Genomic DNA, 27,456 nt, shown 5'->3' with positions numbered 1-27,456 from the left:
CCAGTTTGGGCCAAAGGGTCTGTCTCTGTGCTGTAGGACTCTTTAACTGTTTAAACTTAGAACCATAGAATCCCTGCAGTATGAAAACAGGCCATTTGGCCTAACAAGTTCATGCTGACCCTCCAAAGAGTATCCCACCGGGACCCATTCCCGAACCCTATCACTGTACATTTCCCCTGACTAATGCACCTAACTTTTAATTAAGGTTTGCTTTCCTTGCTCTCAGTGTTTGACAACAGCATAGAATCCCTACAGTTTGGAATCTGGCCATTTGAAGAGCATCCCACTCAGACTAATCCCCCTTATCCTATCCCTATAACCCTGCACTTCCCATGACTAACCCACTTAGCCTGCATATTCCTGGACACTATAAGCAATCTACCATGGTCAATCCACCTGATCTGCACATCTTTGGATTGTGGGAGGAAACTGGAGCACCTGGAGGAAACCCACACAGACACGGGGAGAATGTGCAAACTCCACACAGACAGTCGCCTGAGGGTGGAATTAAACCTGGGTCCCTGGTGCTGTGAGGCAGCAGTGCTAACCACTGAGCCACTGTACCTTGCAGCCTGGTGATGGGTGAGGAACTCCAGTCAAAAGACTATTATAAATGTCTTCGTAAATTCTACCAGTTGATAACGGTTGATCTTGATCCAGCTTGTTTTGATAAGGACTGTGCTGCTCTAATTTTATAATGAAATAGAGAGGGAGAGGGCTTTCAGACAGGGCAGTGGACAGAGTTGCCAACTCTCTCATTTTGGCCTTATATCTGCAGGAACTGAAGATTTAAAATCTCCTGAGCAACTGCTGTAAATAACAATCACGGTAGGGGGGAGGGAAAAACAGTATTTAGTGTTTTAAAAAATCCTGCATCCCTTCTGAGACCTTGTCAGGAATGAGCTTGCAGGAACGAGGGAAGGAAGCTATCTCTGGAGTAGCCGCTCGATGTTTATCTGGTGATGACGAGGTGTTTCTTATTCCATTGGGAATGATCAGTGGCTTGGTGATGGGCAGGGCGGGGCAGATGTGTGTTGAGTAACCAATCACAGTGTGCAGCTGGATGGAGGGATTAGAGTTTGAAGGTCGTGTCACGGTAACCTTCAGGGTTGGCATCTGGATGTAAGTGCCCGGTCAGTGTCTTGGCATCAGCAAAATGCTAATTCTGCCTCTCTGTGTTCACTCTGCAGTACAGGCGTGCTGTCACTGGGAAGTGGGAGAAGCTGATGTGACAGATGCCTCCGCTGGTCGACTGGCATTGCCCTGGCACTGAGACTGGCATTGCAGAATCGCTGACAGACGACTGAAGACTTCAGTTTGGGCACACAGGGGCTCCCTGTGCAGTGACCGCACCAGGACTGCAGACTCACAGCCAGTAGCGATGAGAGTGAGGAGCAAATATGCAATTATTCTGTTTTTTGTTGCTGCTCTTGTGATCATCGAGAAAGAAAACAATATTATTTCAAGGTAAAGCATTTTCCATCCATTTATAGATTCTCCATCTCGCATAATGGTAAGGTTTGTCAAAAAAGAATTGGAGATACTTTGTCTGAACAGGACTAACCAGATAAATACAGTGTTGACAAGAGCAGGTCAGAGGTAAGAATTCTGCAGTGAGTAACTCACCTCCTGACTCCTCGGTGCCTGTCCACAAACAGAATCGAGGACGTTTATGGTTGTAAGCAGTCCTCAATCACATCAAGGGAGCTAGCTGTCACTCACGGGTTCCTGACACAGTGAGTCAGGGGCAGCCTCGCATGCCAGTCCAGGGGCTTGGACACTGTCAGTCAGCACTTGGAACGGTCAAAGTCAGGATGCTGTCCAGATACAGGGCGAGGTACTACATATCAGGCAACCTACAACCCATCTTGGGTCTTTCTGCTCCACTGTGGGGTTTTTTTCCACCTGGGAAAAGAGAGTGAGGTAGGTTGGGATTATGGGAGATGGAAGTGGGTGGCACAGCTGTTACAGTAGGTGGGGAGCTGTCCTGAGTGGGGAGCGCAGATGGCAATGCTGGGTTAGTGCTGTCAGAGGATGGGATCGAGTAAGGGAAGGTGTCCCTGGCAATGGGGAGAGCGGTAAACCACATGAGACTTGGTGGGAGGTGGGGGTGCGTTAGCAGAGGCAGAGTGAGTGTAAGGTATCAGAGAGAGAGAAGATAGTGAAATTCACATTCTTCCTGGCTGTTTCCAGCTCGACCCAAGTTACAAACTTGGACCAGGTTGGCAAGGTCTTCTTGCCCGTGGCCTCCCACTGCTGCTCCTTGGGGGGAGAAGGACACCGTGCCCCTGCAGCCTATCGTCCACCATGACTTCCAGGTCCCACAAAGCCTGGCAACAACCTTCCCTTCTCTGTCATGTCTGCACCAAATGTCAGGGGCAACCTTGGACCGATGGCACTTGCCCGGGTCCATGGCGGCCTTTTAAAGTGTCGGAGAAATTTGCCCAATAAAGCAGGGAGCACAGAAGCCAGATCGGATGAAATTGACGAGCTGTTTGTTACAAGTGATATGGCTGGGAGAGAAACTGACTAGGCTGACACAGCACTGACAGTCTGTGCAGGGAGATCAAAATTCTCCCCCTTGAGCTGAGGAAGGAGCCAGTTTTTATAATAATCCTGCACAATAAGGCTAATTAGAAATGGGGAAAATACAATGTACTGGGAGAAGGAATAATCTAGTTACAATGATGTTAATTGGAAAACAGTTATCGGATGCATGTCCTAATTCCTTACACAATGCAGCATCCTGACAGTTTCCATGGGCTTGGAGCTTCCGTTCCTCTTTGCAGTTAGGTGCTAACGTTCCCTCTGAAGTGGTGAGGTGCTTCCATTGTCTTGTTCTGGGAGCAATGCTTTTGCTGGTGCCTCTCTGTCTGACCTGCTGTTTGTGTGGCTTTGGGATAGCTGTGTCGCTCTGACATTGTTAGTGGGTGCTGGGAAGTGTATTCCCTTGTCTGCGGGTGCTGTCTAGTTCCGCTTGTCAGCCTGCTTGGTCCCTGCTGAGGCATTCTGGGTGTTTTTGGTACAGTTTGGCCAAGTTTGCTTTCGTGGGGCCTATTATGGGCTGGCAGGGTGGCAGATGTTTTCCCACATAAAGATGGCACCGGTGCCACGGATGCTGGTTCATTCCAAGATATCCTGACAGTGGTGGATTAGTCCAGGTTACGGTGGTAGAATGAGGCCAGAACCAGACGATGGGGTCGCCGTAGTGACAGGCAGATAGTCAATGAGGTGAATTTGGGAAGATACGGTGAAGAGGTAACTGGCTAGGCCTTGCGAGGGAAACCCTTAATGAAACTCAGCGAAATTGACACTATGTAAAAGCTGCAGGATTCAGCCCCATGTCTTAGATAATGACATCTCCCATGACCACTTTATGTAACTGGTGTGCTTCCCACACAGAGACACTGCACTATTTACCACCCCAGCATTGGTTCTGCATTCCCTCCCCTGCTTTGAGCTGCTCTGAACTGACTCCCATTTGTCAGCTTTCAGCCACTGTCCATCTGAGCTGTCCGTTAACCCCCCCCCGAGGTCTAGAACTTTCTCTCCTCACTATCATTCTCAAGGTTTAGATCACCTGCACAATTGTTCATCACGGCTCCCAATGTTTCAGTCTTTATCACTGATAATAAACAAGTACTGACCTATCACATGAACACCTTGTTGACCATTACTATTTGCTTCCGATTACTGAGGTAAGTTTTGGATCCAACTTGCTGCTGTACCTCAGATCACTCAGATTTTAAATTTTTGACCCAATCTGCTTTGTCAACAGCCTCAGGAAAACCCACACATGGACTGCATTAAAAGTGCTGTAAATGTTTGCCCTTCAGTATTGTCTGTCGCACATTTTCGGACATTGAGGTCATGGAATGAGTTCCAATTTCAACTTGTTATTTTAGTCCAATGAGTATTTCTCAACAAAAATGGTGGAAGTGAAATGTTGGAGTGAACCTTTTTGATGGGAAGGTGATGACCGTCATACTGAGTGACCAGGAGGAGAAAGCAGGGTCTGATTGGGTAGTGTTCCTGCCCACTTCCTAACCCATGCTCAACTTATGGTGGGTTGGAGTGGAAAGAGAACAAACCCTCCCTCAATGTCAGCAAAACGAAGGAGCTGGTCATCGGCTTCAGGAAGCAGAATGGAGGACACACCCCGGTCTGTTTCAATGGTGCTGAGGTGGAAGTGGTCGAACGTTTCAAGTTCCCAGGAGTAAATATCAACAACAATCTGTCCTGCTCCACCCCACATCGACGCTGCAGTTAAGAAGGCACACCAATGCTTCTATGTCCTCAGAAGGCTAAGGAATTTGGGCATATTCACAATGATTCTTTATCAAGTTTTATTGATGGACCATAGAAAGCATCCTATCCGGATGCGTCACAGCTTGGTTTGGCAACTGCTCTGCCCAGGATTGCAAGAAATGACAGAGTCGTGAACACAGCCCAGTTCATCATGCAAACCAGCCTCCCATCTATTGACTCCACCTGTACTTCCCACTGCCTCAGGAATGCAACATTTGTGGGCGGCACGGTGGCACAGTGGTTAACACTGCTGCCTCACAGCGCCAGAGACCCGGATTCAATTCCCGACTTAGGCTGTGTGGAGTTTGCACATTCTCCCCGTGTCTGCGTGGGTTTCCTCCGGGTGCTCCGGTTTCCTCCCACAGTCCAAAGATGTGCAGGTCAGGTGAATTAGCCATGCTAAATTGCCCATAGTGTGAGGTAAAGGGGTAAATGTAGGGGAATGGGTGGGTTGCGCTTCGGCGGGTCGGTGTGGACTTGTTGGGCCGAAGGGCCTGTTTCCACACTGTAAGTAATCTAATTTAATCACCCCTCCCACTTTCTTCCACCCTCTTCCATTGGGCAGAAGTTACAAAAATCTGAAAACACACCCCCACAGATTTAAGAACAGCTTCTTACCTGCTGTTATCAGACTTATGAACAGACCTCTCATATATTAAAGTTGATCTTTCTCTGCACCTTCTCTGTAGCTAGAACACTATATTCTGCATTCTGTTCTATTACCCTGATATACTTATGATTTGTCTGGAAACACGCAAAACAATACTTTTCACCGTATTTCAGTACATGTGCCAATAACAAATCAAATCAAATGATCCTATTGATTGGTAGAGGCGCCTTGAGGGGTTGAACAGCCTACTGTTTGTCCCTATTTCTGATGAGTTTAAGTTACAGATCTAGCTGGATCAATTTAAAGGTATAGCAGAATTGAGGGGCTGAATGGCCTCATCCTGTTCCTATCCAAACTGAAGCCTTTTCCCATTCCTACTGTCAGTGTGAGCCCTTGATATAGACCACACAGATGTGCTATAGACAGTAAGGCTGCTTGAACCAGGAGGATGTTGATGAACACATTTTATTTGAACAACTTCAGTAAACCGTGACTGAAACTAATTTACTCAAAAGATGTGGTGAAAGGCACACCCTTAGTGTGAGCCTTTACACTTCCTTGTTCAGATACCACTTGACTCATTGTGGTAAATCAACTAGGAGGAAGTGAGGACTGCAGATGCTGGAGATCAGAGCTGAAAAATGTGTTGCTGGAAAAGCGCAGCAGGTCAGGCAGCATCCACAGAGCAGGAGAATCAACGTTTTGGGCATGAGCCCTTCTTCAGGAATTCCTGAAGAAGGGCTTATGCCCGAAACGTCGATTCTCCTGCTCCTTGGATGCTGCCTGACCTGCTACGCTTTTCCAGTAACACATTTTTCAGCTCTAATTGTGGTAAATGTCAATCATTGTTTGGTTTATGTTCAATGTAACCTCAATCTATCAATTTATTCCAGGATTAACACTAGTCTATCAATAGATTCCATTTGGAATACCATGTGTCCAGAATTTATTTTTCTCCTCATTAACGAGGCCAGTATTCATTGCCTGTCGCTAGGCAGATTTCTCTATCCAGTTTTATTCTTAGACATTATTTTAGTGGAGAATGTTTAGTTACACAAGCCATTTGGCTCTCAGTTTGCATATCTTCAAACAAATACAATGAGATTTGAAATCACAGATAGCTGCATTAGTAATCACAGGATGTAACCACGAGATTGTCTTAACTCTCAAGGATTCATCACCTATTTGCAACAATTGCAAGTTGCAGCAATTGATCAATCTGTGTTCAAAAGTAAAATGGGAAGTGTTTGCAAGTGGCTTGCAAGTGTTAGACCCAAGGGGGAGACATACAATTTGGCCAGAAAAATACAACAGACCTGAGGAGTGGCAGCACTTTAGAATTCAGGAAAGTAAGACAAAAAGGAGCCATTAAGAAAGGGAAAATGGAGTTGGAGCTTGTGAGGAACATAAAAACCGACTGTAAAAGACAAATGTAGATCTTTCACGATGAGGAACGGAGGAATTTATAATCAGGAGCAAAAAAAAAATGGCTGACCAACTAAATACCATACTTTGGTTCTGTGTTTACAAAGGAGGAGATAGATAGCGTACCAAAGGAACCCAGGGTTTAGTGAGAAAGTCAGTATTATTTAGAAAATGGGGTTGGGCAATTGAAGGCAAATAAATCCCTCGGGCCTGATAATCAATATCACAGAGTACTGGTGGACCCAGACAGAGGGGATGCATTGGTGGTCATCATCCAAGGTTCTATAGAGTCTGGAACAGTTCCTACAGAATGGAGGGTACCACATTGCTCTCAGAAAGTATCCCTGATGCCTCTGTGAATTTGTTATTGTAGTTACTGTTTTCCAATGTGATTAACCTAATCAACATGAAGCTTAATTATCCATAATTAATGCTCTGTTCTTTTTACATGCTCCTATTATTTGTTAGTTTGTAGCCTTTCCCATAGACTGGTTACAGTTTGGAGGTCTGTTCACGACTCCTAGCAATGTCTTCTTTCCCTTCCTGTTTCACCTCTGTCCAAATGGAATCTAAACTGCCTAGATTGACTCTCACAACTGTCCTCATTTCATCTCTTATTAGCAGTGCTACCTCACCACCTTTCCATCCCTACTGTCCCCCCGAAATGTTAAATATCCCTGAATGTTAAGTTCCAGTTCTGATCCCCTTGTATCCACAATGGCGATGAGCTCATTTTCATTTACCTCGCTTTATGGCTTCAGTTCATCCACCACATTCCAAACCATTCCTGCATTAAGATATAAAGGTCGTTCCATCATGAAATTTCCCTACATTCGTTCTGGCTTCTTGGTGCAATGTGACATTCGCTCATCCATGCTGCCCTGATCTCCAAAACAGAACTTGTCTCATTTGCTTGTGTTTGGCCCATTTCCCTTTAAACATTTCCTATCCATGTAGTCTTTTAACTGTAATTGCACCCACCTCTAGCACTTCCTCTGGCAGTTCATTGCACACATGAACCACCCTCTGCATGGAAAAAATTGCCCCCTCAGGTCTCTTTTAAATCTTTCCCCTCTCACCTTAAACCTGAGCCGTCTGGTTACACTTTCAGTCTATTCTTTTTAATTCCTGGTAACCATCAGCCCCATCACTAGCCTGCAGTTTTACACTTTACCTTTGACTTTCGAATTTTCCATGCAAATGAATCCATCCCTCACCTCCGTTGTTTTTCCCGAACGCACAGTTAATTGTTGTTATGCCACCATAGTCTTCCCAGACCAAAGGGGCCGCTCTGTCATTGGAGAGACAAACAACTGGTGGTGATTTAACCTGAGGGCCATCATACCTCAGGTGAGGGAAGAGGTTGAGAAGGACAGTCCTTCATGGTAACCTCATGGGTATTGAACCCACGCTGTTGGCATCACACTGCTCTGTGAACCAACGAACCAGTCAACTGAGTTAATTGAGTTCAGAAGATCAAATGCTTTTCCTCTATTCATACAGAGATCTGCTTTATTTTTCAGGGTTTCCGACAAGCTAACGTTGAAATTCCCGCCGGTTGACTTGGTGGGGTTTAACAGCAGCATTTCAGCCCGGGCCCTGACGGAGAATGACTCCCTTCTCGCTGGCACCAGCTCGTTTGTGCTGAACTGCGCATCGCCACGGGCGGCCGTCAAGTGGGAGGACTTGGGTGGGCCTTCGGGCAGGAGGCACCTCATCCTGATGGCGACGACCAGGACCGGCTCGTCCTTTGTGGGCGAGTTCTTCAACCAGAACAGCGACATCTTCTACCTCTTCGAGCCCCTGTGGCACGTGGAGAGGACGGTGACATTTGAGCCGAAGGGCGCCAACGCGGTGGCCTCGTCCATCGTCTACCGCGACGTGGTGCAGCAGCTGCTGCTGTGCGACCTGTACGTGCTGGAGAACTTCCTGCTGCCCATGCCCGAGCGCCACGTCACCGCCTTCCTCTTCCGGCGCGGCTCCAGCCGCTCACTGTGCGAGGGCGCGGTCTGCACGCCGCCCAAGCGTGGGGGCGGCGGCTCCAGTGAGCGCTTCCCGTGCCGCCTGCGCCGCTGCGGCCTCCTCAACCTGACGCTGGCGACGCAGGCCTGCCGCCAGAAGCAGCACGTGGCCATGAAGACGGTGCGCCTGCGGCAGCTGGAGTTCCTGCGGCCGCTGGTGGAGGACCTGCGTATCGACCTGCGGGTCATCCAGCTGGTGCGCGACCCCCGCGCCGTGCTGGCCTCCCGCATGGTGGCCTTCCCCGGCAAGTACGAGGCCTGGAAGAAGTGGGCCGATCAGGGGGTGGTGCCCGATGACGAGGAGCTCGCCAAGCTGCGCGGCAACTGCGAGAGCCTGCGGGCGTCGGCCCAGCTAGGCCTCAGCCAGCCCGCCTGGCTCAAGGACCGCTTCCTGCTGATGCGCTATGAGGACGTCGCCCTGGAGCCCGTGAAGCGAGCCCACGAGATGTACCGCTTCGCCGGCATCTCCATCACCCCGGAGGTCAAGAAGTGGATCCACATCAACACCCAGAGCTCTCCCGGCAGTGACAACCTCTACTCGACGCACAAGAACTCCTCGGAGCAGTTCGAGAAGTGGCGGCTCGCCCTGCCCTTCAAGATCGCCGAGGTGGTCCAGAAGGTGTGCGAGCCCACCATGAAGCTCTTCGGCTACAAGCTGGTCAGGGACGCGGAGACTCTGGCCAACCGCTCCGCCAGCCTGCTGGAAGACAGGAGACACTTTGGGATGGCTTAACCCGGGGAGGCGGGTGAGGGTTGAAGGGGTGGGAGGGTGGCAAGGTTGGCGCAAGTGGGGGTGGAGGGGCAACTGGGGAAAGCCAGGCATCTGGCCGGTGACTGGCTGGAAACCGCAGCATAATTCGTAGACTTTCAGATTCCTGCTCTGACTTCCTGCAACAACACAACACAATAAGGTGCAGGACAAACCCGAGATGTGCAATGGTCTTTTGGAGGCACCCGCAAATTGTGAAACAGACGCCAGAAAAACAGTTGACAATGGGAACACAGATTTATTAATCACATACAAAATGAGAGATTTATTTATTAAGGAGAGAAAAAAAAATATTTTTATGACTTGATTTTATAAAGATTTAGTGTGGTGTTAGAGTAGGGGTGGGACACAGACAAACTTAATCTTATTTGTATTGAATTTTGCCTTTAGATTGAATTATCGAATTATAGGAAAGGGCTTGAATTCACTTCAGTTTTAACTTATAGAATATTTTAATAGAATTTCAAGCAGTCTTTTCATCCGAGTATGCAGTTGGCTTTAGGACATGAAGATTCTATTTTTGAGAATGAATTTTACATTTGGGGTTACATTTGAGGGGGTTGCAGTCTACGTTTGAGGTTTTAGATCTACATTTTTGGGGTCTGCCAATTTTTTTTGTTTTGCAAGCAGGAAAATAGCATTTGATTTCTTTCTAAATGGGTGTAGGTGGGAGTTTCTGTGTGTCTGAGCAGGATAACTCTGGCATATGTTCTATTTGAACATTTATGTCTGCCTAGGTGCTATTGTAATCTATGTAGGAGAGCACACACTGGTCCAAGAATGAATTGGTTACACAGACAAAATGCTTCATTTTGATTTTATGAGGTTCCCGCTCATTCTCAGGGTGTTAAGCATGATCTGAAGATAACCAGAGGCCCCGAGAAGCATCAAGTACAGGCTCAGGCCGGGGACACATGCCAAGAATTGAACCCTACCTTCATGTTACACTCCATGTACTGCTCCAGGAACAACCGATCACCATTAGTCAAGAGACCTCCCAACTCAGTGCCTCTGGTTGAGTGGTTATGGTATTGTGAAGAAAGTCATACTGGACTCAAAACGTTAACTTTCTCCGCAGATGTTGCCAGACCTGCTGAGTTTCGCTGGTATTCTCAGTGCTAGTTATGTTCATCAGTCTGGTACGGGGAGCTGGTTTGAGAAATTCCTATTGCAGTGCTAACACAGAGTGCCGATTTTAACCAAACCTGCCCATCCAAGGATGAGATTTGGAGTGATGGCGATACAGAAGTGTCAAACTCTGCCCGATTTTTAAAAGTGAAAGTTGCATTTCGCTGGATTCCGTCTTAACTCACCAGATTGTTATCTCCCCAGCCTCGTGACGCCCAGTGAGATAGGTTCTGCTACACTTCCCTTTGGAACTTTGACGCCTGCTCTGTCCTTTAGATTATTGGGACATACCAATCCATTCCGACAGAAATCTGTGCCGTGCCTGTATACACTGAATGTGAAATAGAGAAGAGGGCCTTGTTTTTACATCCATGGAACATGGGCATCCCTGGCAGTATGTGGTGCCCATTCCTAATGTCCCTCGAGGTTGGTGGCAAATCACCTTCTTGAATCCAGCTGTGTCCTGTTCCCCATATCTAAGGGCACTTAAGAGTCATTGAATCATAGAATCCCTACAGTGTGGAAACAGGCCCAACAAGTCCACACTGACCCTCCAAAGGGTAACCCATCCAGATCCATTCCCCTCCTCTACATTTCCCCTGTCTAATGCACCTAACCTACACATTCCTGAACACTATGGGTAATTTAGTATGGCCAATTCACCCGACCTGCACATCTTTGGACTTTGGGAGGAAACCAGAGCACCCGGAGGAAACCCACACAGACACGGGGGAACTCCACACAGAGAGTCATCCAAGGCTGGAATCGAACCTAGGTCCCTGGCGCTGTGAGGCAGCAGTGCTAATCACTGAACCACCATGCCACGCTACATTGCTGTGGTTCTGGAGTCACGTGGACCAGGTAAAAATTGAAGCTCCCCTTCCCTGAAGGACATTAGTGAACCAAATGGATTTTCATGATAATCCACAAATTTCATGTCATTTTCTCAATTGAATTTTAATTTCTAGTTATTGTGGTGGGGATCTGAGCCCAGGCCATTAGCTCAGGCCTCTGAGTAACTTGCCCCATAATATAACCACTGTACCATCATACCATGCGATGTCTGACATGCCACGGTGATGCATTAAGTGGGATAGTGTCCGTTGGGTTCAGATTTATTTGCTTGGTCAAACAGGCAGTCATTTAAATTGCAATAGTTCAGTTAAAATACGCAACAATGGTCAGATCATTGGTTTGATCTTTCATAAGGCCCAGTTTTCTGTCTAGAATACAAGAGAGTAATGGCATTGTAGTTGACAAATGATCAGTCCACATTCCTTAAAATTCATTCATGGGATGAAGGCACCACTGACCAGACAAGCATTCAATACCTGTCCTTAATTGCTCAGAGGGCGGTTAAGGGTCAACCACAATGCTGTGGGTCTGGAGTCACGTGTAGGCCAGACCAGGTAAGGATGGCAGCTTCTTTCCCTAGTGAACCAACTGGATGTTTTCCCCAACACTGCTTTCATAGACATTATTAGACTGCTGAAAGCAGATTTTTAAAATTGGATTCAAATTTCACCATTTAACATCCAATGTCACACTACACTCACTGTCTTCACAGTCCCTGCTTAAGTGGGTGAATGAGCAAAAAAACTGTGATCATTCGGAAGCTGCTCTCCAACAAGCCTTAGGAAGCACATTCCAAAACCACAACCAATTGGCTAGGATCTTGGAGTTTAAGAAAGGTCCCAAATTGAGAGCCCTATATTCATTCTTGGACCAATGGAGTTAGCAGCTTATTGATTATGGAACAGTGTGGTTTAATTGCACAGTGCTTCTTTTATTTAAAATTGTGTTTTTTAAAAATTTTGTCCTTCTTAGGAAACAATTTGTAACTGTTTAAGCCTTTACAGGTCTTCATGCCCCACCTCTTCTCACAGCACTTTACTCGGAGTGCCTCAAAGCTGTATGTATTTATCAAAAAAAATGTGCTTATATTTGACCTTACGAGGGTTCCCTCCCGTGAACTCTGACCTGCTGATCTGACGGTTCCTCATGAGATGGCGGGGGTTTCTCGGTGTTGCAGCTGGGGAGAGTTCGATCACAGAGCTGTCTTCTCTGGACCATGTTCTCAGGCTGTGGGTCATCCGCTCAGCCGCGTGAGTGCGACGATGGGACAGAGCTTGCCGAACCTGTCGGGTTGGTTTTCATTTACGGTTAAATGGTTCCTGATAATCAGAGCAACACAAAAGTGCAGTCTTCGTTTTTCATCGTTCCAAGCTCAGACCCATGCTAATTGTGAGAGTACACCTGTTTTACCTCATGTTTGTGTTGGCTGTGACTCCTTGACAAGGTGAATCGAAGAGTCGCTCTGCAGCTGGCTTGCAGAGCTTGAGAGCACACTGTGGATGTAGGAGTCTGAGGTTAGCTTCAAATACGGTGTTTCTTTGAGCTGTACCTGCAGTTGGGAACAACCTTTGTAACATGGCTAATAAGTCATTAAACGACTGCTGTTTCACTCAACTTGCCTGTACTTGCAGTCTTGCTGATGGTTTAAGGTCCTGTCCAATGCTTGCCATCCTTCCTAGCCCAGAGAATTTCCGATCACTTAATAGAATCCCTATAGACTGAAAGTAGGCTATTGGCTAATCCAGTCCACACCGGGTCTCCAAAGAGCTCCCCACCCAGACCCATCCCTCTACCCTATCCCTGTAACCCTGCATTTCCCATGGCTAGCCCACCTAGCCTGCACATCCCTGAGCACTATGAGCAATTTAGCACGGTCAATTCCTTTAACCTGCACATCTTTGGAATGTGGGAGGAAACTGGAGCACCCAGAGGAAACCCGCACAGACAGTGAGAGAACATGCAAGCTCCAATGTGGAAAATTGGCCAGGTATGTCCTGTATACAAAAAGCAGGACGAATCCAACCCGACTAATTACTGCCCAGTCTACTCTCTATCATCAGCAAAATGATGAAAGGGGTCATCAACAGCGCTATCAAGCAGCACCTGCTCAGCAATAACCTGCTCAGCGACGCCCAGTTTGGGTTTCGCCAGGGTCACTCAGCTCCTGACCTCATTACAGCCTTGGTTCAAATGTGGACAAAAGAGCTGAATTCCAGAGGTGAGGTGAGAGTGACAGCCCTTGACACCAAGGCCACATTTGACCGAGTATGCATCAAGGAGCCCTGGCAACACTGGAATCAATGGTATCAGGGGGCAAACACTCTGCTGGTTAGAATCATACCTGGCACAAAGGAAGATTGTTGTAGATGTGGAGGGTCAGACATCTCAGCTCCAGGACATCTCTGCAGGAGTCCCTCAGGGTAGTGTCCTAGGCCCAACAATCTTTAGCTGCTTCATCAATGACCTTCCCTCTGTCATAAGGTCAGAAGTGGGGATGTTCACCGATGATTGCACAGTATTCAGCACCATTCACAACTCCTCAGATACTGAAGCAGTCTGTGCTTAAACTTCTGGACAAGATCCAGGCTTGGGCCAACTAGTGGCAAATTAACATTCGCGCCACACTAATGCCAGACAATGACCATCACCAATAAGAGACACTCTAACCACCACCCCTTGACATTCAATGGTATTACCATCACTGAATCCCCCCACTTGTACTTACCATTGACCAGAAACTCAAGTGGACTCACCACATAAACACAGTGGCTACAAGTGCAGGTCAGAGACTAGGGATACTGCGGCAAATAACTCACCTCCTGACGCCCTGACAGGGCAGCAGCGACTTGGAAACACCACCACTTGCAAGTTGCCCTCCAAGCTAATCTCCACCCTGACTTGGAAATATACTGCCATTCCTTTACAGTCGTTGGGTCAAAATCCTGGAATTCCCTCCCTAAAGGCATTGTGGGTCAACCCATAGCAAGTGGACTGCAGTGATTCAAGTAGACAGCTCACCACCACCTTCTCAAGGGCAAATAGGGATGGGCTATCAACGCTGGCCAGCCAGCAACACCCAAGTCCCACAAATGAATAAAAATATTCAGTAAAATTGGGAACATTAGCCATTGAGAATAGTGGTAAGGTTGTAACCACTGTCAATTATTGTTAAAAATTCATCCAGTCCAAAAATCCAATAAGGAGGGGAATCTGCAGTTGTTATCTGGGCTGGCCTACATGTGACTCCACACCCACAGCAATGTGGTTCACTCTCAGTTGCCTCCTGGGCGACTAATGACAGTCAATAATCACTGCCCTAGTCTGCAATGCCCAAATCATGTGAATGGATGAAATAAAGATCTCCTACCACACAGCAGGAGGACAGTGACGTAGTGATAATGTCAGTGGATCAGTGATCCAAAAACCCTAGGCTCAAATTCTTGGGATCTGGTAATCTGTCATAAAGTCACATCTGGTTCATTTAGTGTTCCTTTCGGGAAAGATCTAACCTGGCCCAAATGTGACTCCTAACCCACAACAATGTAGCTCGCTCTTAATTGCCTGTCGAGATGACCCAGGAGCCAATGTGTTGACGAGCCACGAGGAATGAGTGACAAATGCCAACTTTGCCCTCTTTTTTTTAAGGAAAGGGCTCTGAAACGGGAATCTTAACTGCTGAATTTGTGATTGCTTATTTCTGTTGAAGGAAGCTGTTTGCAGTGGAAATGTTGACAGAAACTTGTCAATTCCGTGGCAAACTGTTTTGAGTACTTGGAGGGGCAGACTGGGGGCGTGCTTTGCTATTGTTACCTGTGAATAAGTTCTGTCTTGTTCACTAATACCCTTTAAAGAAGGAAATTGAGGGCAATTTCCTGTAGTACCGCCCAACAGATCGCGGCTGTATAGGAGGTGACTGACAGAGGAGGGATAACCCCTTCCTGAAGAGCATTCCTGAAGAAGGGCTCCGGCCTGAAACGTCGATTTTTCCTGCTCCTCGGATGCTGCCTGACCTGCTGTGCTTTTCCAGTAACACACTCTCAGCTCTGATCTCCAGCATCTGCAGACCTCACTGTCTCCTGGGTAACCTCTTCAGTCGGTGAAGAGGATCTAAGCTGTCGTTACGTCATCAAAAGGTGTCAGGCTCTGTTCTCGGTGTCACCTACTTCTCCCACTTTGCAATCAACCTGTTAAGAGATGTTATTACGCACCACTGGAACAGGTAGGGCCTCAAACCCGGGCCTCATGGATTAGAGGCAGGGACACTACCACTGTGCCACTCCACACCCTACTTTGCCCAGTTTGCTTCAGAGACGTTAACAGCTTTAAGTACTTTGAATGGGAATCAATTCCATGCAGCTATGAATTAGAGAGACAAGAAGCTTGCTGAAGCTTTGCTCGTGTGTTTAGATCTACCAGCCCAGTTGAATCTACCACCTCCACATCACTTTGCCCTTTATCAGTGGACCATGCTCCCTGTTGGCCATATTTCCAATCCAGATGAATACCAAGTAGTTGGATTCCATTCGTTAATGGATTTTTTTTAAACATCTTGAATCACAAATTCAATCTTTGAATATTCTTCAGTGTACCAATGTCCTTTGAGAAGTGAGTGTACGCGAAGTCTAGTGCCCAATATTCCAGAGGCAGGATTCACATTCACTCCAGTCAACGAAGCTAATTTATCAAGTTGTCTCTGCATTGGTCAGTGTGGTGCCATGAGCAAACATATCAAGAAGAACTTGATTTTTTTTTCTATATTCTATATATAAGGCCAACATTTATTACCCGTCTTTAATTGCCCTTGAGAGCAATTGAGTCAGACATATTGCTGTGAGCACGGAGTTACATATAAACTGGGCCATATAAAGATGGCAGATTTCCTTCTTTAAAGGGTATTAGTGAACAAGATAGGACCTGTGTAACAATCAATGCTAGATTATGGGCTTCATCATTAAAACTAGCTTCATTTCCAGATTTGGTCATTGAACTCACATCCTCAGAGCATGGTGCCAGAATTACTCCACTAGAGTCATTACCACAACACTAATCTTACCCCCACTTACCAATCACCAATCAGCATCCTCTTCGCATACGGTGTAAATTGTTGTTCCCTTTGAGGTTTTGTTCTTCTTGCACTTCATACCGGATGACTGCGAGATGGAAAGCTTTGCCAACGCGTCTGTCCCTTTCTAGCAATACTCAAGGTGGGAGAAGTTTTGGAATTGTAAGTCAAGGTAAATCAATTGATGTATTGATTCAAAATGAACCAAAATGGCTGCATCCCCACATACCACACCAAAAGGCTTGCAGGAGATCAAAAAGGACAAATAAATGGCCACCCCATTGCCACTACACTCATGTTCCAGTTTCTGGGATTGTTAGAGGTGTCAGAAATACTTCCAACATATTCCAGGAGGTTTCATCACGTGATCTTCCAACTGACCATTTGATGCTGAATACACATATGTGCCCCACCCTAGCTTCCTGTTTTGTTGAGTTTTGACCATCATCTTCCTCTTCATTTAACTAATAAATGAATGCGTGCCAAGGAAATAAAAATCGACACGATCACTCTTAATGCTCCTATGATTTAGGTGTGGCCCTGAGTTCGTGCAGTACTCTGAATATTAATCTTCAATACCAGGGGACTCCAGGACATTCCTGGAGGGTTGGAAACCACTAGGTCTTCAGAGCAGATTACAATCTTCACAGTCAGATGAATGCCTTGTGAATATTTGAAGGTCAAGGCATGCTGACATCATTTGGACTCAACATCATTTTAAGCTCAAGTAGGGAGCACTGTTGCTGACTACAGTTCGGGAATTTTGCAAAACTTGGGTCAGGGACCAGGAGATGCCCAGTTAGTAAAACATTTTTGGGTGTTCAATAGGGGTTGGGAATGCTACTCCACCTCCTCTGACTCAGAAATCTGTCGAATGCCATTTTGTTTTCTTAAAGAGTGGACTGTCTCTACTTGTAACGCTCAACTATTGTTCCTCCAATTCTGCTGAAGGATATTTCTCGCCATCATCCCTGAGTGTCTTAGTAACATCCTTTCAGTGGCTCTGTAATGCCCTTCAGCCTGAGGACCATCAAAGATCTTAGCTCTCCTCCATTCCTAACCTCCTGTGCTTCCCCAATATTCATCACTCTCTGCCTTCAGCTGCTTATTGGTGCTAAGTTCTGGAACTCCACCTGCCTCCTAAAACAAAAATCTCGAGGACTGTCCACCCCACTCTCCTTTAAATTCAAGGCATGCTTGTCCCTAAAAGGAGTTTCCGAAATCTGTTCACGGGTAGCTCCAACTACCTTATTACTTGTGACACCTTGGGTGCACGTCACACAGTCAATGACGTCTTTATCTGTTGAGATTTTGTTTCCCTTACTAAGGGTGTCACTGCTGGGCTGTGATTTATTACCCCATCCCTAATTTCTCAGAGGGCAGTTAAGAGTTAACCACATTAGAACATACAGCACAGTACAGGCCCTTCAGCCCTTGATGTTGTGCTAACCTTTCATCCTACTCGAAGATCAATCTAACCTACGTACCCTTCATTGTACTATCATCCATGTGCCAATCCAAGAGTCGCTTAAATGTCCCTAATGTATCTGACTCTACTATCACTGCTGGCAGTGCATTCTACGCACCCACCACTCTCTGTGTAAAGAACCTACCTCTGACATTACACCTAAACCTTCCTCCAATCACATTAAAATTATGCACCCTCATGATAACCATTTCCGCCCTGGGAAAAAGTCTCTGGCTATCCACTCTATCTATGCCTCTCATCATCTTGTACGCCTGTACCAAGTCACCTCTCACTCTTATTCGCTCCAATGAGAAAACTCTTAGCTCCCTCAACCTTTCTCCATAAGACATGCCCTCTATCCAGGCAGCATCCTGGTAAATCTCCCTAGTACCCTCTCTAAAGCTTCCACATCCTTCCTATAATGAGGCGACCAGAACTGAACACAATATTCCAAATGTGGTCTAACCAGGGCTCTATAGAGCTGCAGCATAACCCTGTGGCTCTTAACCCCAATCCCCCGCTAATGAAAGCCAACAGGGTAATCCAAGATGGAGGATGGGAAAAATTTCTGGCTGTAAGAGCTGCTCCTTTTTATGAGGTATTTTAGGTGTTGGATCTGATTTCCTTGAATTCCAGGAGCAACAATTACTGTTTTATATGCTGTTGCATTGTTTTGGAACTTTGGGAAAAAAAAGTCAAAACAACAGCAATTTAAAAGGGGTGACCTTATAGAGGTTTACAAAATTATGAGGGGCATGGATAGGATAAATAGACAAAGTCTTTTTCCTGGGGTCGGGGAGTCCAGAACTAGAGGGCATAGGTTTAGGGTGAGAGGGGAAAGATATAAAAGAGACCTACGGGGCAACTTTTTCACTTAGAGGGTGGTACGTGTATGGAATGAGCTGCCAGAGGATGTGATGGAGGCTGGTACAATTGTAACATTTAAGAGGCATTTGGATGGGTATCTGAATAGGAAGGGTTTGGAGGGATATGGGCTGGGTGCTGGCAGGTGGGACTAGATTGGATTGGGATATCTGTTCAGCATGGACGGTTTGGATCGAAGGGTATGTTTCCATGTGGACATCTCTACGACTCTATGACTCCAATTTTAATGTATGGTTATCCACTTTGGTGGCAAGAACTGGAAGGCGGATTACTACCTAAATGGAATCAATTTAGGTAAAGGGGCAGTACAAAGAGATTTGGGTGTTCTTGTACACCAGTCAATGAAGGTAAGCATGCATGTACAGCAGGTAGTGAAGAAGGCTAATAGCAGAGGGATTGAGTATAGAAGCAAAGAGGTTCTTCTGCAGCTGTACAGGGCCCTGTTGAGACCGCACCTGGAGTACTGTGTGCAGTTCTGGTCTCCAAATTTGAGGAAAGGCATTCTGGCTATTGAGAGAGTGCACAAGGTCAATTTCTGGAATGGTGGGACTACCTTTCGCTGAAAGACTGGAGCGACTGGGCTTGTATACCTTTGAGCTTAGAAGACTGAGAGGGGATCTGATTGAGACATTTAAGATTATTAAAGGATTGGACACTCTGGAGGCAGGAAACATGTTTCCGCTGATGGGTGAGTGCCGAACCAGAGGACACAGCTTAAAAATACGGGGTAGGCCATTTAGGACAGAGATGAGGAGAAACTTCTTCACCCAGAGAGTGGTGGCTGTGTGGAATGCTCTGCCCCAGAGGGCAGTGGAGGCCCAGTCTCTGGATTCATTTAAGAAAGAGTTGGATAGAGCTCTCAAGGATCGTGGAATCAAGGAACAGGATACTGATTAAGGATGATCAGCCATGATCATATTGACCGAATGATCAGCATGTACAGCATGGACCGAAGGGTCTGTTTCCATGCTGTACATCTCTATGACTCTATGACACCATGTGCCTTCTTAACAACCCTATGAACTCGGGTGGCAACTTTGAGGGATCTATGGACATGGACCCCAAGATCCCTCTGTTGCTCCACACTCCACTTGCATTTCACTCTGTATTCTGCATTCAAATTCAACTTCTAAGATGAATGACTTCAGACTTTTCCAGGGTGAACATTGCTGTAGATCTGGAGGTACATGTCGATCAGACTAGATAAGGATGGGGCAGTTTCCTTCCCTAAAGGGCATCAACAAACCAGATGGGTTTTTCCCAACAATCAGCAATGAATTCACAGTCATCATTAGACTCTTCATTCCAAATTTTTAATTGGACTTAAATTGCACCATCTGCCATGGCTAGATTTGAACCTGGGTCCCCAGCATGTAATCTGAGTCTCACGATTAATAGTCGAGGGGTAATGCCACTAGGCCATCACCTACACAAATGTAATAGCGCTGATTAATAATATACTTACATCGATTTTTAAAAAAATGTCAGGAGTAAAAAGCAGAAACAAATTGAAAATTGTAACAGTCCCATAAGTGGTTGAAAAAAAAACCGTAAAAGTTGAAAGAGCTGGAAAAGACTCAGCATGACTGGCTGCATCTGTGGAGAGAAAATCAGCGCACATTTTGAGTCAGGAAATGATAGGAGGTGTCCATTCAGCCCCTCAAGCCTCCTTCCACTCGACTTTCAACCTCAACGCCATTTTCCCACACGAACCCCATTTCCCTTGATATTTTTAATATCTAGAAGTCTATTGTTTTCTGCCTTGAGCCTAAGTAAACCCCTGGGGAGAGAATTCTCAAGATTCATCATCCTCGCATCTCAATTCTAAATCTCTATCCTACCCATTATTCTGAGACTATCCCCTGGTTCGAGACCCTTTCCTGGATCTACTCCATGGTGGCTGGTGAGAAGCTTGAACCTGTCAATGAAATCATTTCTTATGCTTTTGAACTCTAGAGAATCCAAGACCAGTCCCCTCTCTTGGTTGTTATGGTTAGATTCCACACAACACCAGGTTGTAGTCTCGCAGGTTTATTTGAAATCACAGGCTTTTGGAGTGCTGCTCCTTTGTCAGGTGGATCACTTGATCACTTTGAAAGCTTGTGATTTTAAATAAACTTGAAGGACTCTAACCTGGTATCATGTGACTTCTGACTTTATCCATCCAGAGGCCGGGGCAGCATGGTGGCTCAGCAGTTAGCACTGCAGCCTCACAGCACCAGAGTCCCAGGTTCAATTACAGCCTTGGGCAACTGTTTGTGTCTGCGTGGGTTTGCTCCGGTTTCCTCCCACAGTCTAAAGATGTGCAGGTTAGGTGTATTGGCCGTGCTAAATTGCCCATCATGTTAGTTGCATTAGTCAGAGGGAAATGGCTCTGTGTGGGTTTCTCTTTGGAGGGTCGGTGTGGACTTGTTGGGCCAAAGGGCCTGTTTCCACACTGTATGGAATCTAATCCCAGTCCAACACCGGTGCTTCCCATGGAACAGTTCCACTATCACAGGAACCTTTAATGCATTTATTGCACAGTCTGCATGGCACATCCACCTCCTGAGATAAGGAAACTGAAGTTGCACAGAATATTCCAGGTGCCAGCTCACCAAGCATCTATACAATTGTTGAAGACATTTTTATTCCTGCATTCCAAACCTACGACTGACACCTTCAGAACTGAAAGAGAAATTTGATTTGTGTCTTCAGTGCTTAATGGATAACAGGTATTACATTATTTACCTAACTCTCTTTATTACAGGTTTTCTCAATGTTTTAGGTGTGTAGCTTTAGAATAGGATGTTGGGGGCGCTCCTTATTCCCATATGACGATGCCTAGAAGGTTTTACAGTGGAGAAGAAAGCTTTCTCGACCGTTGTTTCTCTGCAAGCTCTCTGTCAGAGCATTGAAAAGAAATGAATTACATTGCTCTGATCACATCTGATCTCACCCTTCGCTGTATCGTGCCAGGCTGTACATTTCCAGAGAGATTTTTAGACGAGGAAGGTCATTGTAAAGGAGAGAAAATGAAAAGGACATTCTTCCAGTGACAGCTTGGGACACCAGAAGGTTTCGGCGCAAGCTGCAAAACCACACAGCAAGCACGGAGTGAAATGGTGGGGGTTAGTCTGAATGAACCTCAGTTCAGTATTTAACAGTTGGAATGATGTCAGATGAAAGGAGGCATTGCCAGGGAGATCAGCAAGCACCAGCGCTGTCGTGTGCCACCAACCATATCCTCGGACAATGAAAGGCAATGCCCCCCCATAGGTTTCAGGGGTGCCAGTGGGAGACCTTAATGGGAGGACACCTGCTGAGAACATTCAACATAAGTGTGGCCCTGCCAGTAACTCAAGAGTGTCACAGCTGCCAACTGGTGGCATGGTGTCCAGTGGTTAGTACTGCTACCTCACAGTGCCAGGGACTCAGCTTCAATTCCCGCCTTGGGCGACTGTCTGTGTGGAGGCATTTGCACATTCTCCCTGTGTCTGCGTGGGTTTCCTCCGGGTGCTCCGGTTTCCTCCCACAATCCAAAGATGTGCAGGTTAGGTGAATTGGCGATGCTTAATTGCCCATAGTATTCAGGGATGTGTAGGTTAGGTGCATTAATCAGGGGTAAGTATAGGGTAGGGGAATGGGTCTGGATGGGTTACTCTTTGGAGGGTTGGTGTGGACTTGCTGGGCTGAAGGGCCTGTTTCCACACTGTAGGGATTCCATTGTAACTCACTCCCAAGCAGCGTGTATCAAATCGAAATGGGGCATGCATCATTAACTTGGTTGGAATTTCGATGTTGTGGTTGGACCAATGAGTCTGAGGGGCAAGTCAAATTCCATCGGAGTGTGGGATTTGAGTGAGTACGAGGTTTTAGTGAAAGGTAACCTCGTGTCAGTTGCATTCACTTCTTTCTCTAACTCACTCACTGCAGCCTGGTGGCTGTAGAGAGAAATAGAGACTACACTGGAGCACTGCTCAGTTGCCCTTTCAGATCTAACGTGGCAGAAGTGGATTCAGCCTTAGAATGATGGCCCCTAAACATATCAACTCTAAAAGAGAGCTGAATGAAAACCAATAGAACTGTGGATGCTGTAAATCAGGAACACAACCAAAAATGGTTGGAAAAGCTCAGCAGATCTGGCAGCACCTGTGGAGAGAAATCAGAGTCAATGCTTCAGAAACGTTATACTCACTCCATTAATTTGTTCTACTAAATTACACAGTTTAGCGTGGAAGGAGTTGAACTCCAGTTCTATTGAATTTTATCTTGTTTCAACAACAAATACATATCAGTCCTCACACCTTCATTGCAGGAGATACCACTTAGCAAGGAGCCAGGGGAAAGAGAAAGCATCATGGACGTCTATCATAAGACTACAACTTATGATTTTACCAGACAGATTTGTTTTTGTTTATAAATGAACCTGTTAAATCTTATAACTGCCCGCAATTTTCTCCATGTTAATATGTTTGAGCCATCAATGTGACTCTCGATAGTAATCCAGTAACATAACCATTAATACCCAACTATTCCACCTCACAGTTCATATTGTCAAAGAGTTTCACTTCACTATCCTAGACACATGGAGGCCAATTGATTTTCCCTAACAACTTGGCTCGACATGAACCAGGACTGGAACCAGGAACCTTTCTGCTTTGTATAGATCAAATCCAAACGCAGCAGCACGTTCAGCAACTGTATGCTTTTGTTAATTGAAATAACACTGCGGGAATTTGTGCTATAACAAATGTCTGTCAAGATTTTGAGGAAACTGCATTGTGAATCTAATTTTCCTTGCAAGCAGTATTATCTAAGCAATTAGGACAGTGCTATCACCTCCCAATGGCAAGAAAATCTGATCATGGAATAGATATGTTTGTCAATTCAGCAAGTTTTTAACACAGTCTGATCAGAAGACAATCAGGCATATTTTATGGATTTTAAGATGATCGCTTTTAAGGCACTTGGGCTGGCATAAATTAATAAAACATTTCATGTTTCTCTCACATGCAGACACATGTGAATATCATTCACACAAATGGAGTGGGGAGGGATAGATTAAGTGAGTTTCAGTACCGTAAACTTAACAGCTTAGATATTTTGTAAATAGTAATGGCTTGGTGATTTCAGGCTGAATACGCAGATCCTGCAGCTTCCAGTGTAGGAGTGATTTTAAAATGCAGACGGTTTCATTTATCCTTTTGGGTATGGTGGTGCTGGGTTGATTTCAAATTCTGTCCGGAGCCTGGAATAATGACACGCGGAAGAAAATTACAAGTTGTGCAGAGAGGAAATTACACAGTCTAGATCTTGTTCCTTCAATGTTTTAGCTGCTGGTGATGTTCTGCAGATAAAACAGGTGTTTAAAACAGGGAAGAAGATTGGATTTGATCTCAATCATGGGGAAGACAGTGCAGTGGACTGTTCATGATGCTTTCCCAGAGGTAGCGCGCTTTGAAGCAAGGTTCATGTTAGCATCAGGCATCAATCATTATGAAACAAATTACATGGTACTTAGTTCCACTAGACTACCCTTAATGTGTACATGGATTCTGTCAAATTTTAATGAGTCTTGATCTACTATAGCACGAGTCATAATTGTAGTCGTAGCAAAGCCTGGACAGTTAAAACAATTAATAGCATCCTTAGGAAGTGTTAATTGGTGCATAAATCCCTGAATGTTGCCACCCAGGTTGAGAGGGTTGTTAAGAAGGCATATGGTGTGTTGCCGTTTATTGGTAGGAGGATTGAGTTTTGGAGCCAAGAGGCCATGCTTCAGCTGTAAGGCCGCAGACCTGGAGTATTCCATGCAGTTCTGGTCACCGCATTATAGGAAGGATGTGGAAGCTTTGCAAAGGGTTCAAAGGAGATTTACTAGGATGTTGCCTGGGGAATGGAAGGAAGGTTTTACGAGGAAAGGCTGAGAGAGCTGAGGCTGCTTTCATTGGACAAGAAGGTTAAGAGGTGACTTAATCGAGACGTAAAAGATAATCAGAGGATTAGATAGTGAGAGCCTTATTCCTTGAATGTTCTGAGGAAAGGTCACTGGACCCACCTTCTGATCAACCTTCTCTCCTCAGATGCTGCCAGACCTGCTTTTCCAAAAATTTCTGCTTTTGTTTCTAAAGAGAGCTAGCCTTTTTACATTAGGCACAGGTGGACAATGTGTAAATCTGGAAATAGGTAACAAGCCTGGGACTGTGATAGGTGCATGAGAAAACTACTCTGCCCAATCTGCAATTCACTATAATGAAGGCTGTTCCCCAGCTTCAACTTTAGATTCCCACTCACCTCCTGGATCTGTTGATTCCTCGAGACACCAAAACTCGACTTCAGCCTTCAAGATATTTAATGACTGAACATCCCTCACCTTCACTATGAGGGAGACCTGTGGCCTGTCCTTCTCCTACAACCTTCATGTTGTTTGATGCAGAGATACTCAGGGTTGGTTTGAAAAGATTCCAGGGAATGAGATTCCAGCACTTTTCCACAGTTTGCTCCTGTAGCATTATTTGTTCTTTTAAAAGTTTTACATTAGGTCACTATATTGAAGTAGTCTTGAGATGTTATAGGAGCAGAGACAGAGTGAGGGATACACCTCACACTGATGAGTAAAGTCCCTTGGCTGATATTAATGTGCCCAGCTTTCTAACCCATCCCACATCAGCTGACATTGTAACTCATTTTGACTCCTCTGCTATTTTCCACCTTTCCGAAAGCAAGTTCAACAATCATTGAGCTCTGATGGCAAGTCATCTGGACTCAAAACGTTAGCTTGCTGTCTCTCCATGAATGGTGCCTGACCCATTGTGATCTCCAGTATTTTCCGTTTTTGACCATCATGATCCTGTCAACCTTCTATCCTCACAAACTACTTCTTCATCTTCAAGCTTTCTTTCCAAAGGTTCTTAAAAGGCTTTATTGCCTCCTATCAGGAAATCAATTTTCCCTGGAATGCTGTGCTTGAATCCTTCTAGTTGGTTTTCTGCTTATCTGACAGAATCAGGGTACACTGGAACAAAGTTAATATTATTTCCAGTCGTAAACACATGTCCTTAACCCTCCATGCTAACTCAACATCCTTTCACAAGGCTGGCCACACCATTGTTACCATCTACAGTTAGTCTGGAAGGAATGCCTGAAACCAAATGGAACAAGGAAACGGGCTGATGGATAAACATTAAGGGTTAATTAGGTGAGACTGGGTTTGGACAAATTCTAAATTTTCAATCGATTAAAAAATATCAAGAAAGATTGTCAGATTTTGACAAATTCAGAAAGAGTTAGGCTTGTTCCTTTAAGAGTAAATAATGGAATTCAATAAATTGTATACAAGACTGGCAAAATTTCAACTGTAATTGTCCCAATTTGTGCTGACGTTTAGATTATGAAACTTTGCCAAAGAATTGTTATGAGACTTCAAGTTTAAATGGGAGTCAATTTGACAGATACCATTCACTGCTGGAACAACTGAAGGAGGTACAGTATGGCTTCTGACCAATCATGGAACTATGGACATGGTTATTGTTGCTTGACAACCCCAAGGGAAATGCCAACCCCTCTACATGGCTTTCAATGATCTGTCCAAGGCTTTTGACTCAGTCAATCAGGAAGTGCTATGGAATGTCCTATTAAAGGCTGACAGTCCAGTGAAACTCATCAACTTCCTCCATCTCCTCTATGACAAGATGTTGGTGATGGTCTTCACTGATGGTAATATGAAAGAATCGTTTGAGGTGAAGACAGAGGTCAGGCAGGGATATGTCATTACCCCCAACCCATTTCTCTACCTTCATTGCCATCATTCTTCATCTTGTCCAGATCAAGCTTCCCAGTGGTGTGAGCCTTGTCCACAAGACAGACAGAAAGCTTTTCCACCGAAACTGATTGAAATCCAAGAAGCAAATGACACTGACCTCGCTTATGGAACTTCGGTGGGGATGACAGTGTCATCCTACTATCTCAGAAGAGAATCTTCAAGCCTCACTTAATGCATTTTTGGAAGCATATAGAAGAATTGGTCTCAGCTTCAACTTCAAGGCAACTCCGACTTGTCCCAGTTGAGTCCATTCCTCTATAAGGTCAATGGAGAAGTCCTTGCTATTTCTTGCTCCTGGGAGCTACCTCTCATTGATGCAGAGATTCAACATTACATCCAATTACATGAGTACCATCTTTGAATGCCTAAACATGAGTATCTTCAATGACTGTGACTCTGATACCAAGATCTTGCATGTAAGGCAGTCATTCTCCCAACCTTTCGATATGGCTCCAAAACTTGGACTATGTGCAGACGCCACCTCAAGACCCTCGAGCAGGACCTTGAATGCTATTTGAGATGGATTCTCCGCATAAGCTGGGAGGATAGACGTGCTAACGTCCTTGAAGCAGCCAATAACACCACCGTGGTCATCTGAAGCCCTCTCTGCTGGGCCAGTCATGTGTTTAGGATACCTGAGTTCTGACTGCCAAAACAAATTTTCCTCACCCAGCTCAAGGAAGGAACTTGAAAGAGAGTAGGACAAAGGAAGTGCTTCAAAGAGTCCCTTAAGAAATGCAACATAGATGTCAATGCAAGGGCAGTCCTCATTCATAAGAAACTGATATGGAGGAAATTCCTGTACAAAGGTACACAATTCTTCGAGAACACCCGTCGAGAAGGAGAGGTTTATAAAATCATGAGGGGCATGGATACAGTATTTTCCCTGGGGTGGAGGAGTCCAGAACTAGCGGGCATAGCTTTAGGGTGAGAGGGGAAAGATATAAAAGAGACCTAAGGGGCAACTTTTTCATGTAGAGGGTGGTGCATGTATGCAATGAGCTGCCAGAGGAAGTGGTGGAGGCTGGGTATATGAATAGGAAGGGTTTGGAGGAATATGGGCCGGGTGCTGGCAGGTGGGACTAGATTGGGTTGGGATATCTGGTCGGCATGGACAAGTT

General features: G+C 45.6%; 1 protein-coding gene across 1 annotated transcript in view; it reads left to right on the top strand.

Moving 5' to 3' along the window:
* The window catches only part of LOC122541698 (carbohydrate sulfotransferase 3-like), a 63,372-nt gene extending 54,275 nt beyond the window's left edge, over positions 1–9,097 (top strand). The window contains exons 2-3 of the mRNA XM_043678587.1: positions 1,191–1,467; positions 7,867–9,097. Of these exons, the coding sequence (XP_043534522.1) occupies positions 1,382–1,467; positions 7,867–9,097 (1,317 nt within the window). The 5' untranslated portion in view covers positions 1,191–1,381. The remainder of the gene's footprint in view (positions 1–1,190; positions 1,468–7,866) is intronic.
* Positions 9,098–27,456: the final 18,359 nt, after the last annotated feature.

Source organism: Chiloscyllium plagiosum, chromosome 38, assembly GCF_004010195.1.
Source record: "Chiloscyllium plagiosum isolate BGI_BamShark_2017 chromosome 38, ASM401019v2, whole genome shotgun sequence".
NCBI classification, from domain to species: Eukaryota; Metazoa; Chordata; class Chondrichthyes; order Orectolobiformes; family Hemiscylliidae; genus Chiloscyllium; species Chiloscyllium plagiosum.
The sequence above is the reverse complement of the archived record's forward strand: the minus strand, read 5'-3'. Positions and strand labels throughout refer to the sequence as shown.